This window comes from Motacilla alba, chromosome 2, assembly GCF_015832195.1.
Source record: "Motacilla alba alba isolate MOTALB_02 chromosome 2, Motacilla_alba_V1.0_pri, whole genome shotgun sequence".
In the NCBI taxonomy this organism is placed as follows: Eukaryota; Metazoa; Chordata; class Aves; order Passeriformes; family Motacillidae; genus Motacilla; species Motacilla alba.
The window spans coordinates 133632523-133654433 of record NC_052017.1 but is presented as its reverse complement, the minus strand read 5'-3'; the positions used below and the strand labels follow the sequence as shown (position 1 = coordinate 133654433).

Below are 21911 nucleotides of genomic sequence, written 5' to 3'. Positions count from 1 at the left end.
TTTTTTTCCATGTGTTTTGATGTAAAGTTAGTAAATAAACACTAATTGTGGACACACAGTGTTCTTGCACTTTATCAGTTTGAACAAAGCAAAACCCTACCACGATTCAGAACTCACCAGGTGCCAATGAGACATCAGAGGACAGGGAGTGCACAGTTACATTTACATTTCCTGTAACAATCAAACTTGAGGAAGCTTTCATTACTCCCTATTACTTAGGAAAAGATCTGAGATAGGTTTCAGGTCTCCTCACCAGAGAGTGATTTATGATAGAAGCACACACACAGAGGATGTGAACATGTAGTGTGCAGATCACGAGTTCTGGTTCGTGTTGTGAGATTGATGGGATGCCTAGCGTGGATATTTTGTTGATTTCTCTGGGATGAAGATAAAAATAAGTATTTGTCTGGAAGAGTGATGAAGTTGTTTTATGGACCAGGGGATGCCCTTGAATTCCTGTAGGCCCAAGTGTACTGAAATTGCAGTATTTTCAGTGGTTTCAGTGCATCTAGACTTATGATTTATGCCATCTAAACTTCCATTTTAAGCTTTCAAAAAGGATTAAAAATTGAGACTTTGTTGGCAGTTCATAAAATGTACTGCATCTTCAGTTGATTTTGAGACCTCATATCAGGCTAATGAAAGGCAGAACGGTACTCTGCAACCTGCACAGGAAAGAGAGAAAAATTGTAATAAAAAAGAATTTGTGATCTTTCCATCAGGAAGATCCTAGCACAGAACTGAAGGGCTGAAGGCAGAGCACATAGCAATGAATAAAAAGATTCAGTTTCTGTGAGATATATATCTATATATATATATATAAAATACAAAAAAAAGAAACTTGTTGAAAGACTTGAGCATAAAACCATTGAGTCTTAATTTCACAACCTTTCTCGGAAAAGTGTGCCCATATGTCATAGTGGCGAGTGTCAGAAACTAAGTACAATTAATAATGGATTAAGTAGTACAATGTTAAATCATTATAGTATCTCCTATAACACATATGGATTCCACTCTATATTCCACCTTCCCAGGTTCATTGAAAGTTTAGATATAAGCTGGCAGAGAATATAACAACCAGAACTATTTATGCAGTTTAAGATTACATTTTTCAAGAACCATATTCAATGCAGTAAGGAGATATTTCAGTGGAACTAATTTTGATTATGTCATCTGCGCATAAGCTAGGAATGAGCCAAAAAGTGTTTAAATATTCTTCTACACAGAAGTTGTTCCAAAATTAGTGTTTCTGAAAATTAGACTCCACCAAAAGTATATTTTCTGAAGAAGATTAATTATTTCCACATTTTAATAGAAATTTTTTTTTTAAAAAATCCCCACAGATGTTAATGTGCTTAGGGTGATATGACAGATCTTGCATTTTTCAGAACTATGTCTTCCCTTTCCCAGTGTATACTGAGGATGGTTCAGATTTTCAGTCAACTGTAAAACCAAATGAATTTAGTTTATAAAATTAAGTGGTTTAGAAAATTAACTACAAAGAAAAATATCATCTGCACAGTAACAAAATTTATAAACATTAAGATTCAACAAGATAGTTCTTTGAACCAGAAATACTACTAATCAGTAGAAAATTAAAACATATTGTTATGATTAAATGTTATCAGAAGCTTCCTTGTGGGACCCATTTAATCATGTTTGATGCAATTCTTAGTTATGCTCCTTACTGACTTTATTAAGCCTTAAGGTTAAAAAATTAGTTGTATTAAATTAATTGAAATTTATCCCTAAATGTTTTGTATTCTTTTGTAGAAGAGGAAATCAATGGCATTTCAAGTGACAAATTTCATTCATAATAATTTTTGAGTTTTAGTTCTAGAAATGGCTAAGCTGAATGACATAAAACTTAAAAAAGAGAAATATTTCCTGCCACATGATAAGGAACTAAAATTCATATTTGAATATTACACTATTGGGTAAACCTAGCTGGGGATGTCCTAAAATTTCTTGAAACAAAGACCTATGTGTTGCCCATATCTTGTATTTCTATTAATAATAAGGTACAGCTATTATAAAAAAATACTTCCCTTTCCAGTTTCCTAAGATTTTAGTGGGATGCCACTTCCTACACCATCATTATCAGTTACTATTACATTTAATGTACTTTACTGAATGGTACAAAGATGCCAAGACTCCACTAACATAAATTTGGATATCTGCAAATTGATCTTTTAGAGATTGCAGTTTTGAAAGCAGCCTAATAAAAGTAACTTAAGTTTAAGAAATTTCTGCCAGTTTATTTTCTCAGATGGTTCTGCAGAATGCCACCCTATGGAGGAGTATTCATACATGCAGAAACTTCCTCAGTGAATATCCTAATTTGATTTCGTTTATCCAGAACAGTTTCTTTTATTTATATCATTATGTGTGTCTTGCTTTGCTTGGTTAGGTTTTTTGTTTGTTAGTTTGTTTTTTGGGTTTTTGTTGTTTTGGTTTTTTTTCCTCTTTTCTTGACTTCCTTCAAAAAGTCTCATTAAGAGATGGGTCTTCCAAACTTTTTCTCAGTTCAATGGAGATTTTACTATAGAGTTTTATTCCAAATATTGAGCCTGCAAGCTTAGATCTGAAGCATAGCAATAGAAAGACCTATGATTAATGAAATCAGATAACTAGAAAGAACCCTACAATGACATAATTTGTCTGATCTTTACCTTAAATATTCTCCACAGCAATGGACTTTTCACAGTTTGCTCACAGAAGAATCCCTACCAATATTTTTGTTACCTGTACTGTTAGAAGACTTTTCACCAAATGTGTGAAAATTAAACTTCCAATACTGAAGCTTCAAGGATGTGGGAAACAGGTTATTCACTTTACATTTTTGTGTTAGCCTAGTAAGTTATTTTCTTGTTAGCCTTCCTATCAAGCTAAGCATTTCTAAGTCCTTCAGTTTTTTAAATTTATGACAATTCTTGGCTTTCTGTATACTTTGCCAAATAACGTACATCTTTCTTGAACTGCAACATATAGAACTGAAAACAAAACTGCTGCAGACACTATACTGATGCTGAATGCAGCAGAAAGGTGACTTCACCTGTTTTGGAATAATCTCATACATGTGTTATCTCTGATTTCTCCTGACAAAAAGATGTTTGGTCTTTATCTGAAGAGGAAAACTTGCTTGCTTTGGGGTTTTGGTTTGTTTTTTAGCTTGCAGGAAGATTCTTCTACATTTATAGCACATTTTATTTTACTGAAGGATGATATAAACCCAAGCTCAACCTCCATGAGGACAAGTGTCATTAGTATATTGGAAATCAACCAGACAAGAAATCTCAGTATCACTCAGCTGGGGCTGAATCAAACAGTGCTTAGTCATTGTGTGAGGAGAATGCAGCTGTGGTTTCACTGGTCACAGTGGAATTGCATCTATTGAATTATGCCTTATAGCCAGACAGTAAACATATGATATGCCAAAGATTCAGACATTCAAGGAATCAAGGATTTCAGGAAAAGTATCATTTATGTGTTTGGAACATTGGGTTTGGAAAAAAAACATCCAATGTTTAAGTTCAGAAATGAACATACATTCCCTTCAAGTCATTGTTTGTTTCTCTGTCAGGAACAGAATTTGGGAAACCACACTATTGTGACTGGGGGTTGAGATACAAAAAATATCTGAGCAAGAAGTCAAAGCGATGGGTTGCAATATTACAGAAGCTTATGAAAGTGCAAAAACAAGTACAGAATAATTGTGCAAGTATCATGCTAATATTTACTTTTATTAACATGCAACTGAAAAACTAACAGGCTTATTTTCTTGCTGCTTTAAGGCTAGAAATCTGGGTACATTGAATTTAAAAAAAAATACATTTTTTATAGCCAGGTTTTCTTATAAGCGTTCATTTGTCTACATACGGATTTGTACGGATTTGGTGGATTAGTTTTCTGGTTCCTCTTAGAATTGAAACCCACAAATATATTTCATAACCAATGTATTTCATAACCAGTATATTTCATAACCAATGATTTTGTGAAAGCCCCATATACCACATATCCCAACATGCATTTCTATGAGTCCATTTTTTGTAGCAGTCACTTAAAGCTTTCACTTCTAGCTTGTAAGGTTGTTTTTATAATTTTTCTGAATTATCCATATGATCCTGTATCATCTTAATGTAGGTAATCACGTAAGGTTTTTTCAAAAGTGGTACAGATTAGATTTTAAGTATTTGTGCATCATTCATTGCCTTTATGTGCCATCCATGTTCATTGTCCTTGATTCCCAGTAATCATATACCAACAGAAATTGTGCAAGGATTATTGTTCTCCACTCATTGGATTTGTAATACATGAAGGTTAAATCATTGTAAATTAACCATTTTATCAATTTTCCCTCATTGACAAATAGCCTACAGAATATATTTTTAAATGAATGCAATATTGGCTTTTCCAATACATGAATAAAATAACTTTTCTCAGTGATAAAGTCTTTCCTAACCCCTTTCTACTTCTTCAAATCTCAAAGAAATTCTAAGGTATTCTACTTCTTACAGCTTATTCCTACTACGGCTGTTTGTGTATTTATAAAGCACAATTCACATCAAATGTCATTTTTCTATCTCACTCCCTGAGGCAGTTTGTCACTGTGGGGAGGTATGACCTACCCTCAAACAGAAAAATAAAGAAAGAAGAATGGAACTTTCATGGGTTGGGTGGTGATGTAGCATTACTAGTACTTATTCATGTTTGCAAAGCAAGACAACACAAAACCACTCATACAAAATAACACTGGACATTGTCTTTCTATACTTCCAAATGATGTGCAGTCTATGGTAGGAGGAGAACAGTCTATGGTTACTTAATTTGTAGTCTTGTTGTAAGGCACTGTATGAAAATGTCTTCTGGGAATCACACCAGTTCTTAACATATAGCTGTTATCTGGGACAAGCATTACTTGATCAAAGTAAAAGATAAGCTCTTATTTTATTTAGAAGCCATCTGCCACAAACACTTATCATTACACAGACCCTAAGTTACCGTTTCCATTTTAATAGTTCTGTTAGTGTTTTGGTGGTTTCTATGAAGGTTATTCAATAGACATTGTCCAGAAAAGGCTAGATACTTTAAATGTATAATCCTCTGGAATGTTTATTAACCAATAACACTGAATCTTCTGACAGTTTTATTTCTGAGAATGTTGCAACGTTCTTATGCATCCCACTGGTAATTCAGCATTACCCATAACTCCTCTGCAATGTAATGAGTCTTACTGAAAGCAGATGCAGTCAAATTAATAACAAGGACATCAATTTACTATGAAAACCCATATAGTTGGAGGGGTGGGATGAGGGGAAAAGAATGCAGAATATAATTCTGTTTCACTTTTGAAAAAAAAAGTAGCTGAAATAAGTAGATACAGTAATTTAAGGACTTGTTTAATTCAGAGTGTCTGGAGGAAGTGAATTTAATTTAATTATAGGATAAAGGAATTCTAGAAAATTACTTAAACCCCTAAATGTTCTTTAATTTGCTTCTGTGAGTAGGTTTCCATGTGTCAAATCTTTGGTGAGGCCACCCTGCAAGGATCCTTTTATCACCTAGTAAATAGATGCTATTGCTCTTAACTAACCACAAAGAGAGCTCAGTTCATGTGCTTAATGCAAGGCCTCCAGAGAAAGCAAGGCTTCAGATGAAATTCCATGCTTGGTCATAATGAACCTGGTAAATTGTTGGCTTCCTGCAATAAAAATAATAGGTGAAATCTTGGCCTATTGAAGCCAATGGGAATTTTGGCATTGATTTTAGCAAGGCCAGTATTGCAACCAATAAATCTATAGAGCAAACTAAAACAAGTAGGCAAAGGGAGGAAGGAAGGGGAATTAATGTAACAAAACCCCTATATTATTTCAGTTTTTGTTCAACCCCCCTTTGTCTGAGTGAATAGCTCTTGATATTCCAGAGATGTGCTCACAGAAAATATTGTGGTGGTATTCTGAACAACAAATATTTACAAACGTATTTAATGAGTAATTCTAAAACAGGAAAGTCAGCTTTGTTGTTATAAGGAGTCAGATTCAACTTGAGGCTGTTTTAGGGGTGAGTAATGGAGGGCAATTGCCAAAGACTGGATACCATGGGGACAGTGTTAGACTGGAATAATTAAAAGTATGAGTTATACAATATGCCTCAATCTGTGGTTGTGTTTTTGCTAGGCAAATCTGCTGTAGCTCCACACCGATGCAACCACAATCACAATCCTCTCTGTAATGTGACTAAAGTAACAGGCAAATAAATTTACTTAAAAATATACATTTCTTTTTATATTTATTTCCCTATCTGTGGGCATTTTATTTATATGTGAAAACATCTGATGTGTAATAAATGCTGTTACCATTTTTGCAGCAGTTTTTAGAGGCATCCATTGCACATATGCACCACATTCCTCACGTACAGCAAGGCAGTTTCAGAAAGCTCCAGGCTAGCAAATCAAGCATTTTACAGCTACAGCACAGACATACTATGTTCCTATCTGCAAACAAAAGACATTGGATGTAAGGAAACATGTGTGTTGGTAACCTGTCATGAGCAGTACCATGATTGCAGAACCCCATGTTTCATTAAGTGAAATTCAGCAGAGAAATCGAACTTCTTGTTCAGATGTTCCAGAATCAGTCTCCATATTCTGGATCTGAATTTGGACAAGGACAATCACCCAGTTTATGGGGCTCATTCACAAGGACTGTTTGCAATCAAGAGATAGTTTGGGGGAAAAAACCTAAACTGTTTAGAAAAACTAGAAGGAAAGGGTGACTAAAAATAAAATAATGTTATAGAAATGCAGTGGATCAATAAATTCTTCCTTGAACCACTTTCATATCTGTAAAATATCTCACAGTATAAACTAAATCAAAGCATTAAACTTACACTGGGAGGTGAAAATGGTGACGTCCATTGCAGACATCACTTTGCAATTCACAGCTTTCTTTGGCTGTTAAATCTCATTTAAATACTTATAAAACTATTAAAAAATAAATCTCACCAATCCCTTAAAACACTCTCCAGGTTTTCAGCCCAGAGTGGTTACCTGGCAATTCAAGCAAACTTTTTGTTTTCTGAAACTTTAGGACATCCACTTCAGTTTTGACCATGATGGTTATTGTTTCTTTATACTGGGATAAACAAACAAAACAACTATCAACAATTGCCTTATGCAGAAAATATTTTACACTGTGGCAGTGTCCTATTTCTGAAATAATGTTCATAAAACTAGTAGGTGCACATAAATGATCAAACTTGTAATAAATATTTTGTGAGCTCAACTGAAGTGACTCATTAGGATATCTAACAGTCGTGGCCCCTAGGCACAGGTATACCTACAGAAAAAATGAAATCAGCCATTCTTACTAATCACACTCTATATCTGGCTACCATTCCTTTTTGCACTATTTAAATCAGCTTCATCTGGTTCTTACTATTTAGTTGTGCAACTTACTTGTCACAGGGACTAACTACTAACTAAGGAGTAAATCTTTACTGTGTTTAAACCAGCTGGACTCCAACTGGCTATTTCTGTGGAAGGAATTGAAAACTATGTTCTGGGCCACCTATCTTGATGTTAAAGCTTTATGGAGGACATCCAGCCAGACCAGTGCTTATATAAGTATGAAACAATCTCATCATACTGTAGACTAGCCCTGGGTTTATGGCCTGCTGTAGCAGGGCAAGGACACTGTCAGCTAAAAGGGATTGATTCTGTTTACATGGACTAAAACAAACTGCAACAAACAGCACCCCTCTCTGGGATACTCAATTTATTTAGCAGGTTCTGGTTCAGATTCTGTTCAACAATTTGCCAAGTAAAACCAAATATCAAGAACAAAAAAGCAAAAGGAGCAAACCAGCTCTCTATGCTTTTTGGCCAACAACTTCCTTCTTTTACTGACATGACACCATTCCTTTACAAATTTCTGATCTCAATTAAACTAAGCTGTGTTTATTGCTGAGTTTGTGAAAAATCTTTCAGGGGATTCAACTGAATAAAAAGATCATATTCCTGAATTAAAGACATAAACCAGGGGATGTAGGATATGGTAGAATCTCTTCCATGGAAGACTCACATGTAAGTTATGATGTACAAATAGGGTTTTATGTTTTCCTCTGGTGTGCTTTGCTCTTTTAGGGTTTCATTTTGAAGCTGCTATCTCCATGAGAAATGTTCACTGCAACCTTGACACAGACCATGATACTTCGAAAAATCTCAGGACTCTAACTGAAAGGGGAAGATAATCAGATCCCTACCCCAACAGTCATATGGTCAACTGAGACTTGAGATCCCCCCTGAAAACATTACAATTTCTGCTTTTGACAAGAATGCCAGATATCCACCCTTTATGACACCAGAATGCCTAAACAGGTGAAAATACTACAGCTACAACCTTTTTTCTTTTACAGCTTGAGAACTACATTGTGGAAAACATGAAATCAGAGATGGTGCAGCTGCAGCAGAATGCTGTGCAGAACCACACTGCTACCATGCTCGAGATAGGGACCAGCCTCCTCAGCCAGACAGCAGAGCAGACAAGAAAACTCACGGATGTTGAAACCCAGGTATGTTCCCAGCATGGTTTTCAAAAAGCTGTTAATTGCAGAGAACATTTCCCAAACTCTTTCCTTTCTAATGCATTATCACACAAAACATTTCAACACAGGGGTCCAGGAAACACACTTTGTTTCTTGGTAATAACAGCATTGATGATTGACCCTTGTTATGTGTCTTTCTTTTGATTTCATTTGGTTGGTATATTTAGCTCTGTGTGTGCAACAAAGGTAGGACTGCCCAGGAAACTAGATCAGCATTTGACTTTCAATAAACAGCTACCTATTGTCAATGATACAAGTGTCAGGCTAAATACTGAGTAACAGGATAAATAACAGGTTTTGAGCTTCATTGTTGTTGCATATCAATCATTTCCCAATTTTTCAAGCTCTGTAGGACAACAAAAATGCACAATTCAGATTGCTCAATGATTTCAAACAAAAATAAGGCACTGAACTACCAACACCACAAAAGAGAGAATGCAGGGGAAAGCTAAAGTAGGAGCTCTATTTACAAAATAGCAGATTCAACACTTTGACTTCATTCCAAGTACTCTTGCGCTTTTCTGGTTTAAGCATGCTTTGTAGGAATGCATGTCTGAGGCACGTCTCTTGTTTTTTCTGTTGAAATGAAGCTTCTTTGGCAGCCACCTTGCCTCTTTCTGCTGATCTACTACTATTCTACAGTTTTAGAGTGCCAGAATATCAGCTGGTACATATCAGTGTAGTTTGATTGAGTTCATCTGCACCAGCTGAGCAGCCGATGTTAAAAAAGGATTTAGAAACAATTTTTGACAAATCATCAAATCAGAATTAAATGATTATATTATCCTGCTAAAAAAATATCCAGGACAATATAAACATTAATGTTTTTAATTTATCCTTAAGGTGCTAAATCAAACATCCAGACTTGAAATTCAGCTACTGGAAAATTCCCTGTCAACATACAAGCTAGAAAAACAGCTGCTACAACAGACACACGAAATCCTAAAAATTCATGAGAAAAATAGGTAAGAGTAAGTAATTGGTTTTTTTCTCTGTTCATTACAAAGTGGTGTGTGCATACTTTGTTTTAAGCAACTGATGAAAGGAGCAAATATGGTAAGTGGACAGCATAGGTAATATTTATGAACTCAGTAAAACACCTGGGGTGTGAACTTACACTATATTACATTCTGTATGATAAATGTAAATTAATTTTTATCACTTTTCATATTAACTGTAAATTTACATCTTACTCTGTTTCCTGACAACTTAGTCATATGACCACTGTTCCTGCAACCTAAAAGCATAAGGATAACTTTTAAGAGCATTTTCAAGTAGAAAAATATTAAATTATGAGATTTCTACTACCTTAAAGTGCCTCAGAAACAGAAAATCTTCATTAGATCATCTTTCTAATTTTAATGGATTCAAAGATTAGGCATTTAGAAGGATCTCTCTCCCCTTTTGTACTCTATAGCATACTTGTAGCCATGCTCCATTTTAATAAGTCAGTGGTAAACATTGGGGGTTTATGTTTAATGTATGTTTAAGCTGGTGAGAAAACTATTTACCAACACAACTTTTTTAAGCAGTAAATTGAGAGTTGGGAAGTAGTTCCTGTGTTCCCTTTCTGTGACACAGGGACTCAGCACCTGAAGTCACTGGGCTTAGCAGTTCAGTATGTCAAAGAGTGTGTATGGTGAGCTGACCTTGTCTGGGATGCCAGACGCCCACCCAGACACTCTCTCACTCCCCCTCATCATCAGAACAGGGAGAAAATATGATGAAAAACTCATGGTTGAGATAAAGACAGGGAGATCACTCATCAGTTACTGTCATGGGCAAAACAGCCTTATTTACTACCAATTAATAACAGTGTAGGATGGTGAGAAACAGAAACAAACCCAAAAAGACCTTTCACCTCTACCACCCCTTCTTCCCAGGGTCAGCTTCACTCCTGATTCTTCTATATGCCCTCTGAGCAGTACAAGGGGATGAGGAATTAGGGTTGTAGACAGTAGATGAAGCGCAACACTTCGCCTTGCCTTCTTCCTCAAGTTTTTTTCCCTTCTCCAGCATGGTTCTTTCCCACAGGCTCGTGTACTTCAGAGTAAAAATGCTCCACATAGAATCTGTACAGCTCCACAGAATCTGTACGGTGTCAGCTCCCTTCAGGACATATCTGCCCCACTATAGGGTCCTCCATGGGAAATACCTGCTCCACCATGGCCTCTCCCACAGGCTGCATGGCTGTGTCTACCCCAGTGTCTCCTTCCTTCCCCTTCTCTGACCTTGGTGTCTGCAGCATTGTTTCTCTCCCTTTTTCCCTCGCTCCTCACAGCTGACTGGAACCAGCTGTGCCCAGCACGGGGCAGCTCTGGCCTTCCCTCACAGCAGCTGCACCTGGGCACTGGCACCCAGGACAGTGGGAAAAGCCGCTCCTCTTCCTGACTGCTTTTTGAAACACTCAATCCATTGCTGCCTCTGTGATGGGCAGGAGTGAGCAGGGACAACAGGGATCTGACTCCTCAGCTTCACTCAGCTCCCTTCTGGAACGAACAACTTTGAGGTCTGTCTGACTAGGAGTAAGGTTTCTATTTCCTCTCTCTACATTTGATATTGAAATGAGGCAAACAGCTTTTAAGATGAGGCAGACACTGAAGCCTGTGATACAAGCTGCTGAGGACTGTTTTAGTTGAGATCAGTCAGTCTTCCAAAGAGAGCAGTGTGACCCCATGCTGCTGGACAGGAATTGGCAGCTGAGGCAGAAAAACCTTGCCCAGGGTTATGCATAAGGCAGACAAGCACCATAGTGGGCAAGAGGCTACAGGGTAAAGAAGGCAAAGTACAGGTAATGATGAAAAATAGAGAATAGTGATACAAAGAAATGTGCTTGTAAAATGTATCTAGTTGCAAAGCTGGTTGAATAATATATCATTATTGCTACTGATTATGAAAACCAATTTAATGTCTTTAAATCTAAAAACTGTTTGCAACCAGGAATTCCAGCAAATGTTTTTCTGAAGAAATTGAATTACACTGAAAACTCTTGAACTCCGGCGATGTCCCTGAACAAAATAGAAATGTGAATAAATTAGTGTGGGATTAACTTTGTCTTCAGCAATCTCAGAAATAGGTAATTCACCTAAACTGCTTGTGTGGGCTCTCCCTGTAATCCACAGAGGGATTGGCAGAGGGCAGTTCATTCTACATATTTTACAAATTTATTTCAAAATGGAAATTTTGAATTTATTCAAGCATTAGTTAAGTGTATAAGTACTTGTGCTTTTATCTGCTGCAGTATGGTTAGCAACAAAATTTTGTTGGCTGCTTAGGAGACTGAGTCTTGTATACTTTGGATTTATTTATTTACCTTAGGAATGAATCAGAGTAAAAAAGCCTTCATGGCAGTAAACAAATAAGCCCTACTTGAATTGACCTTTGACTTGGCTGACATTATGATAAAATGGATTTTGAAAAGCCAGAAGAAAAGAAGGGCTAGTTTTAAAAGCACATTTTTTGTTGTTTGTCTCAGAGGTATAGGTGTTTGTGGATAGATGGAAAAGCATGCAGAATCATCCTGTAGTAAAGCAAGGACCTGGTATGCATTGTGTGGGTCCTTTTAAAGTCTCCTTGGGACTGATAAAATTAGGGAGAAGGCAGTGTTATAATTGCACTAAAATATGGATCATCCATTCTTGTATCATCATTTTCTCTTCACAGAGAGCTGTGTAGTCTTGGCCTTGCAGGTTCTAAATTTGAAATCAATTATGTGTGTGTCAGGTTGACTGTGGGACAAATCTTGGTGACCTCAGCAGACACTAGGCTTCCGGACATGCCAATGATTTTAGCTTGCTTAAATTTAAACAATATTTGCAGATTACTCATCAGGCTGTGTTTAGTAGCTATTTGCAGTTAGGTACTCATAATCCCTCTCCATATCACTTACACACCAATAAAAAGAGAAAATTCCTTTTACCCACATTATGTAGGTGGACTGTAAGCTATTTTGGAAAGGATCTGTCTTTTGCAGTAGGTTTACAGCACAGTGGGAACTAGTGTAGGAGCTATTGTCTTTGCAGAAACAATCAAAAGAGATAGTGTACTGTGAGCTAATAAATTCTTATTCTGTGCTAAAATTTCCTCTATATAAAATAAAAATTAAGATATGAATCACATTCAGAGAAATGAATTTTGGGTGAAAGTAATGCAAAATCTTGTAGTAACAATAACTGACCATTGATGTCCTACAGTAACTTGCATATTATCCTTAAATAAAATTAACACTGCGTATCAACAAGGGAGCAGTGCATGTTCCTTAAACTAGAAATATGTCTATTCTTGTCCTTTCTCTTTACTGCCTGTCTCTGCTCAGAAGAGGGGCCAAATTTTTTTTTTATTCCACTGACATAGAAGATATTCTATGGCATAAGTAGAGTCACATTTGTCTTAGAATCATGTGTCTATTGAGTGTTCTCATGCCATAAATAATTTGGTTTTGCGGGTTCCCACCCACTATAATGTAAATGGTGGTTTCTTCCATTGCTATTTTTTTCCCACAAGAGCTTTCTAAATGCTATTTTGATTTATTCTTGAAAGATTTTCCTTCTTAAGTGCCTTATGAACCCCCCCTTTTTTTTTTTCCCCAGAGTTTACCAGCTGCATTTAATTTGTAATGTGTCCTTTGTTTCAATATGCAAGAGTAAAAAAACTTTCTATTTGCTAAAATGAAACAAATGAGGAAAAAATATAATGGAGTTCTGGATCTTCCATCAACAAATCATGGAAATGAAATTTAAACAAAAAATCTTGCTTGAATTTGCAGAAAATAATATGGATTAGCACATTCAGTACAAGAATTGTCTGAAATAAAAAGCAAGGACTCGAGAATGTTCTTGAGTATGTCTGACTGTGTGAACGATAAGAAAACACAATATGTCTGTCAAGTTTTATTTGAAGGTTGTGCATATACTAAAAAGATAAATCCCAATTTTACACCTTACTTATGTGAATTATTTTGTCATTGATATAAAAAGTAGGCTTACTGGGGCAAAGTGACTTGTAAGTTTACTGGCCCTGAGAAATAGGGGGACACATATTTTCATAATTCCTTGACCTGATCAGACAGTATCAGACTCCCAAGGTAGCATGAGTGGTCAGCACCTAACAACACAGGGAAAATTTCACTTGCCTAAAAGGAAGTACAAAGAAGCTGTCTCGGGCTTTCTTTGGTAAAATAATGTTCTTGCACTAAAAAGTAAGCATTGAAATCCTCTACCCATTTGTCTTCCCATACATATATAATAAAATAAACCTACACATATATGGCCAAAAAACATTTTTCTAGTGTGACATTACTTGTCTTCAATTATTGAATACCTCAACAAAGTATATATTTTATAAATCATAACTGTTAAAATACTATTTTAATGCAGAAGATGTCCATCTCCAAGGTCTGATCTGTATCCTGTTCTCACAAGTCTCAACTGAGGATTCTGAAAACAAAGATGAAAAAAAAATAAATCTCTTAAACTTCTGTGGTCTGGAATGGATTAGTGATTAAACTACCTTATAAGGCAGATTGTCTAAACCATACTTGCCTTCTCACTTGGCCAGCTACCAGAGTGTTTCCTACATGTTGTACTTCATCACCTTTCAAAATGACAACAGCTTTCACTAGATTCTTTGCCTTCTGTATGGGTATTCTACCTTCCCCAGCATTACCAGGTGGTTTTTTTTCTGATTCAGCTGGACATAGCACTGTTCACTGAGGCATTGCACCGAGTCATTCCACAGGCTGACAAAGTCAAGACATCATTTGTGCCATTGAAAATAGATTCCTAGCCCCACCAAAACCACTACATAGGACATCGAGACACAGCTAACCTTAGAAATATTAAATTTGTCTGGGTAAGGGATCTGCGTGTGTGTTCGTGTGTGTGTGTGTTAAATTAATATTCTCCTAGATAATGACTCCAAAGTGTCATTATCCAATGGGTAATATTGGTATTTATTCATGATAACAGCACTTGTTTATTCACAACTTTATTCTGTTCCCCAAATGCCTGATTTATCTCCCCGAATTGAAGGTTCCAATTGTGAAAACATATCTTTGTGTTTAAGTGTGCATCTTTAGAAATAAATATATGTATATTTATATGATGCTTCTGGTGGATGGTGATTTATTTTTATTGTGTTGTTGTTCCTATGAATGTTTCATGTGCCTAGATTAGTAGTATTTTCAAAAAATTTACAGATTTCAAACATATAGGAATTGTATAGGAATTTAAAATGTATAGGAAATTAATAGAGGAAACTTACTGCAAAAAAAGAGCCATAACATGTTACTGGAAAGTGTTATAAAAGAATGTTTCAGTCAGCCTTTTGAGGATTTTTGACTGATTTCTATAGAGACAGACTTCTTTCCATTTTCATTAATATTTTGTGTCAGCAATAGCCATTAATGAAAATTATTAAAAATATTTTAATTTTAACTCTGTCTTCACAATGCTTCTTTAAAAATTTGAGAAAATATCTTTACCAAGTGTTCAGCAAAGTTAATTTTTAATGGTATTTGTCTGTTAGAGATGGTCTGATGTTACAAAAAAGAGGCAACAGAGTGGTCTTGCCACAGTTAAAGAAACCCTAAATACCTTTTAAATTGCTTTTAATCAGTTTCAAGATTTTTTTTAACTTCCTAGCACTTTTTTTAAAATTTAAATTATCTGTAACAAATATTAATATAACAATACAAATGAATAATTCTGGCCATAGTGTTGTCAAAAGCCATAAGAGCAGCTTTTCTCACGCTATTGAAGGATTTCTTCCTTTTGGAACAGTCCAGTTCAGAAATCCCCAATCTGTGTGAAGACTTTGCTTTTGTTCATTTGGAGATTTGACCAAAGTTTTCTCATTGTTTCATAGTAAAACAAAAATGAATGTTTTGGACTTCTCCCAGAAATACAGGGAGTTGTCCTATCCTCAGGACTTACTTTTATCTGATATAGATTTATGAATATAGAAAGCCAATTGCATAAATATTTATGCATTCCTGAAAATAGCATGGTTTTGCAGTTTATAATTACAGGACTTTTAATCCACATAGAAAACTAATGCAGGAACAAGTGCTATGACACTTCCATCTTTCCACCACATGTTGACACACCAGAAATTTTAGTATGTATTATTATTAAAGCCATAAAACATCTGCTTCCTGTCTGGCTCTGTAGATGCCTAACTGTGGAGCTCCAAACATTGTCAGCTTCTCTTTTCTTACTTGACATGGCCAGTGCTGCCACAAATAAGATTGTCATCCCCCTGGATTCATTTACTATGGTTTTAGGAAGTCCACAGTGGGAGACAAATAATGCAATGCATAAACTGTGGCTATCAAAGGCTCTTTCTTTGACATGAAATGATTCAGATAGGGAAATTATTTAGTTGTGGACATGCAGATAGGATACTGTGGAATTAAGGAAATACATTGTAGTGTGCTACATGGATAAGGATAAAGGGAACGTTTTTGTCTTTAGTTACTATATAACCATAAAATTATGTTCTATGTTCCTGAATGACATCTTGCCTTGCATTGAAAATACACAACATTTTGGGGGACTGTAGGATGTCAGACCAGGACGTGGCCCCACCTAGCACCCATTCTATTACAGACTGTGGCCAGGCCACCTTTCTCCTATCCCAAGTGCATTGATGTGAGTAGTCCATCAAAAAAGTTAAAATCTAGAGTCACAACCAGGACTTCAATAATTTCTGTGAAAAATTATCAGTGAGTAGAATTATTCTGTGGATAGAACCGATTCATTTCAAAAGGAGGTGTTTTTCTTTGACAAAATTTTATGACTAGAACCAAATCTATCTGAAGATTTTCAAGTGCTTCTGCCAAAGTAAACTGCATCTGACTTTCTGCATAAGAAAGTGCAAAGGCTACCACATACACATTCTCAAAAAAATGAATGTGAATCTAGACCATGGTGTGAATCTAAACATGATGTTTAATGTTAGTGTTCAAGTGATGAAAAATCAGCTGCAGCCCCAATAAGGTGCTAAAATAATTTATAGTCTTTGGCTTCAAAATCCATATTTTTTTCAGGGTGTAACTTTAGCTTTCTACCATCTTATTTCAGTGCTCTAAATCTTGTTATTTTGTTTCTAATTAATTAGCCTTTTAAAATGAGATATATTCTCCTTTGTGTTTAGGACCCTGCAAAAATGTATTTTCCCTCACTTCTTTGCTTTTTTGCTCCCTTTACTCAGATGCTTCTGATTTTCACAGAACTAGACATGTTGATATTACAAATGTATGTTTTCTTCAGGATCTTTGTAAATTCCACATTTATAATATTTCAGGGAAAAATGCTGCTTTAAAAAAAAAATTATCTCATTCTAGCTTGCACAGCAAATTTTGGTGCCTGAATTTAATCTTTGCATTGTTATCATCTCTAACAGCTCATATTAAGGCTCCATGATATGGAGTAGAAGCCACTCCATATGGATTTTATTACATTCCTCTGTTAGGTTAAATGACCTAAAATTATGCAGGCATTTTGCCACTGATCTATTATCCAGAAGTAAAAACAAAGGTAGAGAGAGAGTGCAAATAAATAAAACCTAAGACTGACTTGAGCAGGAAGCAGTTTGTTGGCAAGTTTTTGACCACCACTCAGTTTTTGGGCATGAGAAATGCAACCTTTGGTGTATACAACAGAAACCCCAAAGAGAAAGTAGCAGCGAGATTGAATCAACTTCTTTATCTAATACTAATACATTATTTCTGTTAAATTCCCACCACAGCATCAAAGCACTGTCCTGGAAATGCTTCTTGTTCATGGTTGACAGATATTAGCTGTCCTTTAAGTCTACAACAGCACTATTTTTCTAGATGTAATCTGATATGCCTTTGATCTTGGTAAATTGAATGCTTCCAGCACAGGACAGAAAGAGTACTAGAAAAAAAATATTAATCCAGAGAGAGTGGTGTTTCTATACATATGCAAAATTCTCTATAAAAATTGGTGTAAGTAAATCCCATAGCATGATGCCCAACAGTTTTCTGCCTGAGGAGCCTTTTGTGGAACAACCAAACATGGCTGGGGAGTGTTAGTGGGATATGCATGTAGGCTCAAGGAAAAAGGGAATCCTGCATTAAAATGCAAGTTACTGATTTACCTTTAGGGAAAACAGTGCTATTCTTATTGTGAAAGCAGGTACTGCTCATCTGGTGGGAAATTCTTATCCCAGCTTCACAGACCACATCAAAAAGTACATTTATTGTGGGTTCCACACACCTTGATGGTCCTCCATAACTTATAATGCTTATTTTCCTCTCAGTGACAAGACCCTTCACAAATTCTTCTGCAGTTTGCCCTGATTTTTGTCTCATCATATTGATCCATTCGTGTTGCCAGCCATGTCCTCTTCAACACCCTGCTCTGCTCTCTCCTCTGCCTACCTCAGGCTCTTCTGCCTCAGCTTTTACATTCAAATGTTTTACTGGCCCTATGCTTGTGCTTATTTGTAAATAAGAGTAATACCTACATATGCAGTTCCATGCCCTTTGTGCACTACAACATGCAAACATCACAAAATGCAGTTTCAGAGATCAGTTATGGTCAACTCAGTGGGCTGAATTACTAGATGCGATGTATTTTAGAATTATTGATTTAGGTAGTGAATTATGCACTGAAAAAATGTTCTGGTTTCTGTACTAATAACTGTGATGGCATGAAATAATATTTACTAATTGTTTTATTTCATTTTAGTTTACTTGAGCACAGAATTCGAGAAATGGAAGAAAGGCACAAAGAGGAGCTGGCCACTTTGAAGGAGGAAAAAGAGAACCTACAAAGCTTAGTCACACGACAAAGCTACATAATCCAGGAACTAGAGAAGCAGTTAAACAAGGCAACAAGCAATAACAGTGTCCTGCAGAAACAGCAGCTTGAATTGATGGATACAGTTCACACCCTGATTACCCTCTGCTCCAAGGAAGGAGGTAAGAAAGTGGCATTATAAAGTACATTACCATGTATATTAGAAGTACTAGGAAATGTCTTGTGAATTAAGACCTCAATTTTTGGAAAAGCAAAATTTAATGGTCTTATTCCAAGAAAGAAAAAGACATTATAATTGAGGAGAAAAGAGCTGATCAGAACCCACAAATCAAATAAAGTTCAGACAATGCTGAGGCAGATCCTTGTACCAACAGCCATATTTGATTCTTTGAATTTAATATCATTGACATTTTATATCTTGATCATAGCAGATATAGGGCAAAATCACTCTGCCTTTGTACTAACAATACTGATTTGTTCCTCTGAGTATCTGTCTCCTTCTGCTGGAAGTAAGGCAACCAACCATGGATCTTAACTTTACAGTACCTCATCTACTCTTGACTTCCTTTTCAGTCAATGGAGAGAACAGGCTACTAACCAAAGAAAAGTAATTCAGAGTTTTTTACACATGTATGGTTCATAATATTAATGATTTTAGTTATAAACTCTTATGGTTCTATAGGTAGACATCCAAGAGATGAATCTCTTCTATTGAATTAGATTTTATTTATAATTAGCGATAATTTTTCTTTCTTCTGTCTTGCTGTGTTTTGTTTGTTTCTGGGTGCTCCAGATGAAAAAGGTAGAAATAACATTGAAAGAAAGGCTCAGCAAAGACTCAGTAGGACAATTTTCCTCAAGTATGTCTTTCTCAGTAAGCAGTTTTCTTACAGAAACAGAGACAGATAGAATTTCAATTTTCAAATGCCAAAGACACTGCAGAATGTCTTAAGAAAGAAATTCCTTTCTAGTCCAGGAAGGGGTGGAAACCACTGTGCAAAACAGAGGTGGTACACTTGGAAGAATATATTATTATCTATGAAAAATAGGGCAAAGTCATACAGAAATGACAACATAAAAATCCTTCTGAGAAAGGTACAGGATAAACACAGAGAGAATCTGTAGACATGTGAGTGGGATAGTCTTTTAGCGATTCTGGAAGCATGGATCAAGGAATTCTCTGAGAGGCATCAGAATCTGAAGAGCCCAGCATAATAGATTGTTGTCATTCTAGACCTCTAAGTGCCATAAACTAAAAAAAAAAAAAAAAACTAAAATGAAACCAGCAAACAACTACTCCATTGCCCCAACTGAAAACTTGTCACCTGTATCATTATTCAGTGCTCTCTGAGAAGCAGAAGAAATACAGATCAATCAAACTATTCAGCTCAAGGCAATGTGGGTTTTCTTTCTGCTATATATTCCCATGCAACTTGTGTGGCTTAAATATAAGCTGCTCCAGTCATGAGGATTACATCTCTTACTTTGGAAGTGTTGCATGCTTGGGCCAGTGTTGATAGCCTACTTTTTTTTTTTTTTCCTCCTCTCATGTTCATTCTAAATGTTCCCTTCTGCTCATTCTGTTATATAGTTCTCTAGCATTTGGAATTAAATAACATGTTTCATAGAAGGCTGTTCTCATAGAGTAGAGAAACATTGTGATGCAATGCAAATCCTTTATTATGTTTTATGTCCTTTTGGCAAAGAAACCTGGCAAGGCTGTGTCCAGAGTGTTCTAATAAAGCTCAGGAGTATTTTAAAATCAATATCAAAATGAAAGATATATTATTCTCATACAGAGATATATAGCAAGTTCTTTAAAGCTTAAAAAGATTTCTTTAACAGTCTTGAATATGATTCAAAGAAAAAAACAAAACAAGCAAACCAACATTTTTCCTAAACTTAGTTTCCTCAGCTGCTTCTTATAAAAACTTTGAATGAGGAATACAGAAGTGGGTGTTTCAAACTGGGCTCCAGGGTACAAATTCAGGTGCCTGAAAACCTGAGTTTTCAACAGTCTTTTTAACTTCTGAGGAACTGTGGAAGTAAATGATGCTTAGCACAGTTAAATACCTAAATATAACTTTAAGAGCCTAACTAAGCCCTTGATTTTGAACTCCATTGCCTTTCGTGTATTATCATGTTCAGAATCATGTTGGATACCTTTGTTCTTTGAGGAGAATAACTCAACAAGAAATGTTCAAGTGAAGAAATGTTTGTTTCTTATTGTCTGATTAAGTCAGATAGCTTAAGTTAAAATAATATTTTCCTGGAGCACAAGACCACTCTATTGAAGACTAAGTACTGGAGGTTGTGCCAAAAATTAATGCCAACTTCAGTCTGTGAAAACATATGTTGAAGGTGGAAATGTATGCATATTGGGAAGTACCACTGGAGCTACTCTAAATTTACACCAAAATAAGAAGTTTGGGTAGTCTTACACAAATCTTGATATGTGCACTAATGATCAAAACCAAAAATGCTCTGTGAGAACTGGTGTTTCTTGGGAAATGAATAATAACAAAGAGTGATACATAAATCAGTGACACCTCTTCTGTCATATACTTTGGTAAATCTCAGTCATCTAATTTCATAAGGGATATTACAGAAATAGAAAATGTCCAGAAAAGAGTAGGACAATGGAAAATTAGAGTCCTGGAACAATTTTCATATGAGGAGAGAGAGCTGTAACATACAGACCTATTAGGTGGGAAAGAAGATATGTGGAATGCTGTTATGGAAATGCCCAAAATAAGTAATATTAGGGAGAAAATGAACAGCCAGTAACACTGGGAAGTAGTTTCCATTGATAAAAGAGAGGACTTAAGTAATTTAGGTAAAGGTTACTAGATATCGTAGAGATTGATAAATATTTTTTTATTATTAGAAAGCTGTAGAGATAGAAAAGGATGGGTCCTATTAAGAACTTTGGCTCTTTAATAGGGACACTCATCTTTGACAGAAAGCAGAACCTAAGTGAGGCATCAAGTCTGGAAAGCCAGACTGTCAAAGGTGAGGAACTTTATGAACAACAGAGTTGAGAGGAATTGTAAAGTATGTCTAAATCCTGTGATATTTTGAGAATGGATTTAAGAATCTCTGTCAGATTTTCCTAAATTAATAATGTAAGTCACTATATTTTATCTTAAATTTAAGCCGTGATATTTTAAAAGTTATCTATCCATCCATCCATCCATCCATCCATGGATCCTGGATCCTCCCAGGATAAGTCACAGATAGGAAAATTATTTTCTTTTTCTTGTAAGTTGTAGTATTGAGGATTTTCCCATTTGTGAAAGTGAAAAATAGAATATAGCTAAACCAATAAATTTGGAACAAATCTGGTGATAATCACTGTTTTTTGATTACAGAACATGAGATACATTTACTCCGATAATGGCATAATCATATCAGAAGACTTATATTTAGATTAATTTAAAGAAGTTGGAACACTATCTGAAATTTTCCTGCTGGGAGCCTGTGAATAATATAGCTGGGCAGTATAGAGATACAGGGCTG

At 35.8% G+C, this 21911-nt stretch overlaps 1 protein-coding gene across 1 annotated transcript in view; it reads left to right on the top strand.

The window, feature by feature from the left end:
* ANGPT1 (angiopoietin 1) overlaps positions 1–21911 on the top strand; it is a 149956-nt gene that overhangs the window by 59887 nt on the left and 68158 nt on the right. Inside the window, exons 2-4 of the mRNA XM_038129289.1 lie at positions 8416–8571; positions 9448–9569; positions 18321–18553. Of these exons, the coding sequence (XP_037985217.1) occupies positions 8416–8571; positions 9448–9569; positions 18321–18553 (511 nt within the window). The remainder of the gene's footprint in view (positions 1–8415; positions 8572–9447; positions 9570–18320; positions 18554–21911) is intronic.